The following is an 8,356-nucleotide window of genomic DNA, read 5'->3' on the forward strand; positions in this document are numbered from 1 at the left end:
CACTGTCTTCACTTCCTAATAAATGCAGAGTTTAAATAAAGATTACGAATTTGTATCTTACAACAACTCTGTGTGTGTGTGTGTGCCTGTGTGCACGTGCGTGCACAGTGTTTAAATACTCATCTGCTGAGCTGCTCTCACATTGTACCAAAGAGCCTGACATTGAAGTGTCACTATGTTATGAAACACAGCCAAATTTTAATTACTACAAGCTATCTTAATGATACAAATCCTGTATATTTTTTAAATAAAAGCACTCCTGATTCTGTCTGAAGAAGCATAAATGGATCATGTTGAGGTATGGGGGAGAGGAGGTGAAGAAAAGGAACTCCAGAAAATATGAAATTACCATTACATATTTTTAATTTACTGTTCTATTCTCCTAGGAAGTTGCTGTTTTATGGATGCCTTCATAAATTCCAAATAGAATAGCTTTGAAATACATGACCTTTAGAAATAGCTACACTACAAGAACTGCTGAGCTATCTGTTCCTTTTTACTGGAGAAGAATCACTCAACAATGCTCACCTTCACATTTTCATATTTATTTGGGCCCTAGGAAAACACACCACAATATCACACTTCAGATCAAGTAGCCTAATTGTTGTGCTTTATTTCCAGTCCTGCCTCCTACCTGCTACTCTCTACACTTTCATTTCCTTCTATATATAGCAACGATAAGAACTATGATATAACTTTGTGAAATGCTCTGATATCTACTGCTGAATAGTGTTATAAGGTAGGGGCCAGTGATTGCCATTCTGGTGCCCCAGGCACAATTTAATGGCACAGAAACGATGGATTGCTAAGCCACTGTATTTGAAAGAAATACCCTGGAAGAGTTAATAGACTCTAGAGCCTGATTGAACCACAAGACTGACTGATTCTTCAAGAAGTATATGAACTGGCAACCTCTCTTACCTCACTCAAACCTTTAGCCCAACATTCCTTGTATTTTTTACCATTGTCCATCTTTTCCCACTGAGCAGGTACTTCTTGAACAACAGAACATCAATTGCTTCATTAAAGCTCAGAAGAACTAGAGATATCTCAAAGAAATCAACTCTCCAGCCTCATTTTCCTCAAAAATCACAGTATACTCTATCTGGTAATATTCTGGTAAACAGTCTATGTTCTTAATTTTCTCCGCCCCTTCCAAGCCCCATTCCAGAGCCTGACAGGCTATTAATGCCAAACTAATGCAATTACATTGTCTGGATCACTTCCATTTTTCCTTCTTCCTTGGCTAGTATCTAAATCTCCTCCCTCTTTTTTGTCGTAAGTGAAAGCAAAGTTATTGTTTAGGGTTTCACAGTTGCACCTAAGTGTGCTAAATGCACAGCACTTCCACTTCTTCCCCTGGCCTTCTTTTGCTTAGGTAAGAAAGATACTGATTTTAATTTCCTTTATGTAGCCTTCAGGTTTCTTCAGCAATGGCTAACATATTCTGACATTTTCTGCCGCCAGGATAAACCCATCTTTGCCAATCAAGGCCATTTTCCTATTCTATCAGGTTTTCTTTGTATTCCTTAAGAACCCCTGTGCTACGTCAATGTTTGCTGCCCCCTACTCCTTCCAGAATTTTTATATTTAAACTGCAAATATTCTCAGTATTTACTACTTTGACATTTTTCCTGCCAATTACTTTACTGGCATACTCCTTTAAACTTTTTTTTGGGGCGGGGGGAGATGTATTCATGGGAACTAGTTTAACTGTTATTTTCTGCAGCATCTTTATAAACTTAACCAAGTCTAAATTAACATCATCTCAGTTGTTTCAGTTTTTTGCTGCTCCCAGAGAACGCCTAAGATTTTATGAGTAGTGTCGGTAGCAAAGGATCCTGCAGGTGGCAGCAAAACAAGGTCAAATGTACTCAGCTATCAAAGAGGCTAATTAATATCAACCTGTCACACATTCAGGAAGCAGAGATCCCCTAGGATAACCCCAGAGATGCTATTACGTCGTTAATAGACCACGTAAGATGCAAAATTCCCGCTCCAAGTGCCTGGAGGCACCCATAGGTGTGCAGTGTCCCTGCCTCATCCCCCAGCTGCCCTCACACAGACAGGCGAGGGCAGCCTGGCACCATCCGGGCCGCTTTCCTCACCCCTCCGGGCAAGGCGGTGCTCCCGGGGCCCCTCTGCCCGGCACACTTAGCGATCTCCCACAGACTTCACCCCTCCCGCGCCCGGCCCCACAGGGCCGACAGGGTGAGAGGGGCGCCGGGGCGGCGGGGACCACCGTCCCACAGGATCCCCCGGCTCCCCTTGGGACAGCATAACGCAGGGCGCTGCCAGCCCGGGGCGAAAGAGGAAGCGGCCACAACCTCCTACCTCGCCCGGCCTCGGGACCCGAGCCGAGCTGCGCGGAGAAGCCGCCCGCCCCGAGCGCTCCGCCAGGCCCGTGTTTGCGGCCCCGTCGCTAGGAGACAGAGAGCTAGTGGGCGGGAAGAGGAAGAGAAGAGCCCTTGATTGGAGGGCTCCACCTGTCGCTCTAGTGTCACTTCCGGCGGCCCGGTGCCGCCATGGGCGTCCAGGGGCTGACGGGCTTCGTGGAGGAGCGCGAGACGTTCTTCACCGAGCTGCGGGTGCGGGACACCAAGCTGGTCATCGACGGGAGCAGCCTCTACCACCGCCTCTGCTTCGCCTCCGCCGCCGACTTCCGCCGCGGCGGCGACTACGACCTCTTCGCGGGGGCCGTGCGCGACTTCTTCGGCAGCCTGCGGGCCTGCCGCGTCGCCCCCTTCGTGGTGCTGGACGGCGGGCGCGGCACCGAGGACAGGAAGCTGCCCACGCTGCGGAGCCGCGCCGCCGAGCGGCTGCGGGCGGCCCACGGGCTCTCCCGCGGCGAGGGCGGCTGCCTGGTGCCGCTGCTGGCCCGAGAGGCCTTCGTGCAGGCGCTGGGCCGGCTGGGCGTGCCCTTCGTGCAGTGCTTCGCCGAGGCTGACCGGGAGATCGCCGGGCTGGCCAACCGCTGGGGCTGCCCCGTCCTCTCCCTCGACAGCGACTTCTGCGTCTTCGACCTGGCGGGCGGCTACTGCCCGCTGAGCCACTTCCAGTGGCAGAGCGTGTGCGCGGGGGACGGGCCGCAGGGCTGCTACGTGCCCGCCCGCTGCTTCTCCGCGGCCAGGTTCTGCCGGCACTTCGGTCAGCTGGACAGGAGGCTGCTCCCGCTCTTCGCCGTCATGAACGGCAACGACTACCTGGAGCTGGCCGCCCTCGAGGCGTTCTTCAGCAAGGCGCCCCTGCCGCGGGGCTGCGCGGCGGGCAGGGGCGGCAGGCACGGCCGCCTCCGGGGGCTGCTGGGCTGGCTGGCGCAGTTCGCCGAGCCGGCAGAGGCTGTGGACAGCGTGCTGAAGTACCTTAGGAAACACCAGAGGGAAGAAATAAGGGCGCTTCTGTGCACCGCCATGGAGGACTATGCTCCCTCTGAGGCGAACCTCGAGGACTTCTTTCAGAGTGGGAAGTATGAGTGCGAGGCTGCCAGGAAAGCAGACCTACCGCAGTGGGTACGCGATGCTTTGGCGAAAGGTAAGCTGGCCCCCTTCATCAGCGATGCCCTGATACTAAGAAGTACCTTCCTCCATGTTCAGGTGGAGAATATGCAGAGACCTAGTGCACATAGCACAGCTTTGCCCATTCGACAAGTTATCTATGGACTGCTACTGAAAGGGTCGCCCAATACTGAAGCCGCTTCTCCAAGTAAGCAGACCAACGAGCTGCCAGTTATATGTGAATTTGACAGACTCCAAAAGACACTTAAAAAAACATTTGTTCAAGCAGCAAGCCTACCCACAGACTTTTGTGATGATCATTTTCTTTTGGACAAGTTAATGGAGGTAAATGGTTGTCACAACAGATCAGTGTTTAACGAGTGACAAAAAATAGCTGGGACTCACATTTGCCAACTAGTCGCTAAATGTAATACCTGAACTAAGCCATTTCTGTAAATAACTTTTAATACAGAGGTACCTACAGGGCTCAGAGCTTGGCCTGTGATACAGGAGAAGCTACAGACATTGCTTTATCTTTGGCCCCACCCCCCTAAGTGTACCAAGACCAATGATATGAAGAGTTGGTTGTGTGTTTATATAGTATTGCCTGATTTTTCCATTCTAAGCCTTCTTTCATCCTATTACACTAACGCTTTTATAATTCTAGGAAAGAACTCTGTTTCATGAAATTTAGAAAAGTGTAATTTGAAACTACTATACTTAGTTTAGAATTGGTCAAGCTATGGATGTTTCAGAGCACTGTTCTGAAACAAAATCTGCCCCATGGTTTTTTTTACTAAAAATCACCATTATTTTATGTGTGAATCTTGCAGTTTTCAGCAATTCTACCTGCTGCAAGTATGTGTCCTGCTAGCGTGGACCCCTGCTGCTTGCCAGACAGAACAGCATCTAAAATGCAGCTTGTTATCAAAGGAAAGTCTGTACTTTCCTTTTAACATTTGTACTAGGTTAGTTCCAGTCACCATTAGCAATCCTTTAAATTCTAATGATTAAGACTGTAACTGTTGCTGTGAATGGAAAGTAATCTCCCCTTCTCAAAGTTGCATAACTGAGGTTTTGTATGCAGTAATTTCTGAAACATCCAGAAATACAATTCTTGTCTTTTAATACTGCATATTTAAGTCACGTGCTCTCTCCATTCTTGCTTTCAGATGAACTGTTAACACATTAGTACATGGGGGCTGTGCTGTTTGTTTTTATCACTTGCTGGTGGCTGTTTCATGTAAGAACCAAGCCTGTCACTACTACGACCATTAAATGCTACAGGTAGCTATGGATCCAAAGGCCTACGTACAGGTTATTTTATACAGGTTTATTGTTACAGGCCTTTTAAATGAGCAATATGCAAACACTTAAGAGTTTGAAAAATGATGCTTTGGGCTTTTAAGAAGCATTAATGACACCTTAATTTGCCCTCCGTATATATACGGTTTGTTTAATGAATTTGCTTTTCTGTTATAACAACTCTCCTTACTAAACAATTCAACACAAAAGGTTAGAAGAATAAAGGTTATTCTGCATTTAAAGTGCTCTAGGCAAAACTGATTTCAGTTTATCTTCTACTGTGGACATGTCTGCCCAAGAATAGGCAAAACTATTGTAATAGAGGTTCACAAAGCACTCTGATTACAATTAAACAGCATGCTGTGATTCTCTGCATGCATGAAGTTACAGACAGAGCTTATAACACCACTTTTTATAAGTTAAATAGCACAAAGATGGAACATGTGCTAGGAATTAATACATTGCAGGTGAAAAATGCAAGCTTCATGCTTTAGTTTTCATTGAGATTACAGGTGTTTTCAACATATCAAGAACAGACATCACCATTACATCTCACAAAGCAAGGGTAACTTCTAAGAGGCACAGAGTGACTTTTTATATATGTATTTATATATTTACCATAGCAAAGTGAATTTTAATGCATTATGGTTACAAAATCTATCAAGTGAGTCAGCTTTGAATAGAAGTTTAAATTAAGTCACCTGATTTAAAGAAGATTCTGAAACCTCTTAAAATCCAACTTCAGGCAATTGTAAAAAATGACTTTTATCCTTCTACCTAGCGTTTAATTGTGGTTTTTAAAGCGTAAGTAGTATTTTTAAAGTATTTCCTGTTCAAAATATCTGTGAAACTTAAATAATTTTTAATCAAAAACATGAAGGTCCTAGCTAGTTTAAACACAAGCTTATTTGCCTTTTGGAAACTGCTCACAGCAAGTAAAGTATCTTACTGTTATTTTTCTACTCTGATTTTTAAATTTATTTTCAGGTTCCCATGTCACATCGTCAGATGCTTTTGCTGGAGACTCTTGGAGTGAAAATGAGTTTCCTAGAATCCATCCCCAGTCACTTACAGCTCCCTGTTGCTGTAACGTGTTACTGGATACGTTGTTCAGAACCGAAAGTTAAGTTGCATCAATTAAAGGCTTTACTTCTAATGATAGTATCTGGAGAACTGCACAGGATAACAAATGAGCCAGGTATGTCTCCAAATAATACAATTTTAGATGTTCAGCTTCTATGAAAATCTATACCATAATTCACTTTTCCTCATTTATGCCAAGTTGTCCAAATTCAAATGAATTAGTAGTGATTTACTCTGTATCCCGAGGTGTCATATTCTTTGCATTGATAGAGAGCAGAGACACAGTGCCAGCCATCAATTTAACATTTTATATAGGCAAAGCAGTACTTTGCCATCTTCTAAAACATTAATTTGAATTTCTAAATGCTTTCTTTAGGACTAAAACATTAGTTTAGATAGAAAAGTTACCATAAAATAAGCTTAGCATACTTATGCACCAAGAAAATAACAACTATGGATGCATTCTGATATTTTTTTTCTCATGAGTTTTTCTAAAATCCTGTGTACTTAAAAAATGCTGGGTTGCACAGGCACCCTTTATCTGCCTGTGCCTTGCGAGAATCTGAAAGTACTAAATTATCACAGAAATTGTTTTAGTAATATTTATACCTATTAGAGTTATGGTGGCATTTCTTGTAGGAGTCCTTCATTTGATGGCAATGATTACGCATGCCAGGGCTTTATAGCTTCTTTAGTTCTGGTTTATAGAAACTGAACTGACATGGTTGCCACCCGCTTCCCAAATGGATGGGAGTGCGATGGAAATCTTGTCTGGAATTGATCCACTTGCAGACAATGTGGCAAATTACCTAAGAAATAGAATTCTTGATTTCACAATTTCAGATCCTCATGGATATTCATACTTTACTTTTTACTCAATTTTATGTCTTAAAGTTCAGTTTGAAACACTTGAAAACATTACTAATTCTTCCCAAAATAGAAATGGAGGTTTGAAAACCTAGGCATTGCAGACACCTTTCCTGCTGTTCACAGCAGAACACTTATTTGCATGTTGCTTTTTATTTATAACCTAGATCCAAGAGTTTTATGTGCTGAAGATGACAAAGTTGCATATAATGAATTTTTAAAATGGAAGGAAAAGAACTTGCAAAATCAAGGCTTTGATTTAGATGCTGCACACAGTTTTTGCCAGTGGCAGTGCTGCCTTCAGATGGGATTGTACCTCAACCAGCTACTTGGCACTCCCCTCTCTGAGCCAGACATAAGTCGGTAAGGATGTTTCAGAGATCTGCTTTCCACACAAGCCCCTGATGTAATGTGTTCATATGTTGTTTTATTCTCTGTGTCAGACACCCTTTGCCATTTTTACTACATTCCAGCTCCCTTCTTAAAAGATAATAATATGGGAAAAACAGAGTAGACTAGGTGTCTTTGGATTGTGTATGTAATTAAGATCGTGTTTTTTTCCACGAAGCAGCATGTTTCTATACCTGTCCTGCTGAGGTACAATTCTAAATGAGGATTCTCTCCTTCCTTGAGCAGGCTTTACAGCGGGACCCTTGTGCACAGACTGTATCAAGAGCTTAAATCAACACCTTCAGTGGAAAACCTGTTTCGTTTATCTCCAAAAATGTCTCAGCTTTATCAGGTTTTGTTAAATACAGTGGAGTCAACTGTATCTCCAGACTTCTTTCAGAAGATGACCAAGACCAAGTCTGAGTCCTGCAAAAAGAAGAAAGCATCTAATAAGAAAAAAAAGGCCAGCAGGTGTGCTGTACCAGAAACTCAGCATTTATGCAATGTTAATAGGTTTGCATCACTTGGAGTGGATGACTGAAAAGGTTATTCCCAAAATAAATGCCACCCAGATGGAAGAAATTACATTCAAATATGTGACCGTATTGAAATTTGCTCAGCTGTTTTCACACTAGTTCCTGATTCAATCTTTACCAACAATTCTTGCTTCAGAGATTTTTTTATTTTTTGTAACTAACACTCTTATAAAAGAAGTGCTATATAAAAGTTGTGGTGTTTTGTTTTTCTTTTAAGTTATCAGTCTAATTAAAAATAAGAGGAAAATCGTTCAGGACTACTTTAGAGGAATTCCTTTCCTAAGCATTTATGGTTGTCTATCCCTCCATTTCCCTGAACAATTCCAACTTCAAAAAAATCTGAGTAAGTTTGTGTTTGAGGAACACAGTGGTAACAGTCTTACAGATCAGATTAAAATGAAAATTGCCAAGTTTAAAAATATTGTAGAATTGGTCTTCACAGGTAAAGCATTTGTACTTTTGGAGAGAGATACTTAGCTGTCATTGAGCAAAGCTATTGTAGGCACTGAACTACACTCAGAAACTTCAGCTTCTGTTTCCCCTGCCTTTGGTATGTCAGCAAGAGTTCAATGTTTCTGTGCATACACAAAGCTATCACATGGTAGCAAGTGACAGCAGGCTTGCTCATTCAGAGTAATTGTGCAGGATTATCTGCCATTACCAAAATGGCATCCTTTGAGT

General features: G+C 43.3%; 2 protein-coding genes across 3 annotated transcripts in view; one reads left to right on the forward strand and one right to left on the reverse strand.

The window, feature by feature from the left end:
* The window catches only part of NEK11 (NIMA related kinase 11), a gene marked incomplete at its 3' end in the record, with an annotated part of 91,140 nt that extends 88,675 nt beyond the window's left edge, over nucleotides 1-2,465 (reverse strand). The window contains exon 1 of the mRNA XM_080340345.1: nucleotides 2,335-2,465. The remainder of the gene's footprint in view (nucleotides 1-2,334) is intronic.
* ASTE1 (asteroid homolog 1) lies at nucleotides 2,423-7,948 on the forward strand. 2 transcript variants are annotated; one of them, XM_080340344.1, is made up of 5 exons: nucleotides 2,423-3,509; nucleotides 3,594-3,839; nucleotides 5,787-5,997; nucleotides 6,917-7,112; nucleotides 7,386-7,948. In XM_080340344.1, the coding sequence occupies exons 1-5, from the start codon at nucleotides 2,526-2,528 to the stop codon at nucleotides 7,678-7,680; spliced, it is 1,932 nt and encodes a 643-aa protein (XP_080196470.1). In that variant the 5' UTR covers nucleotides 2,423-2,525; the 3' UTR covers nucleotides 7,681-7,948. The 2 variants fall into 2 exon arrangements, with proteins under 2 accessions (XP_080196470.1, XP_080196469.1); XM_080340343.1 differs by having other exon boundaries at nucleotides 2,423-3,839.
* The last annotated feature ends 408 nt before the right edge of the window (nucleotides 7,949-8,356 follow it).

This window comes from Nesoenas mayeri (assembly GCF_963082525.1).
Source record: "Nesoenas mayeri genome assembly, chromosome: 2".
In the NCBI taxonomy this organism is placed as follows: Eukaryota; Metazoa; Chordata; class Aves; order Columbiformes; family Columbidae; genus Nesoenas; species Nesoenas mayeri.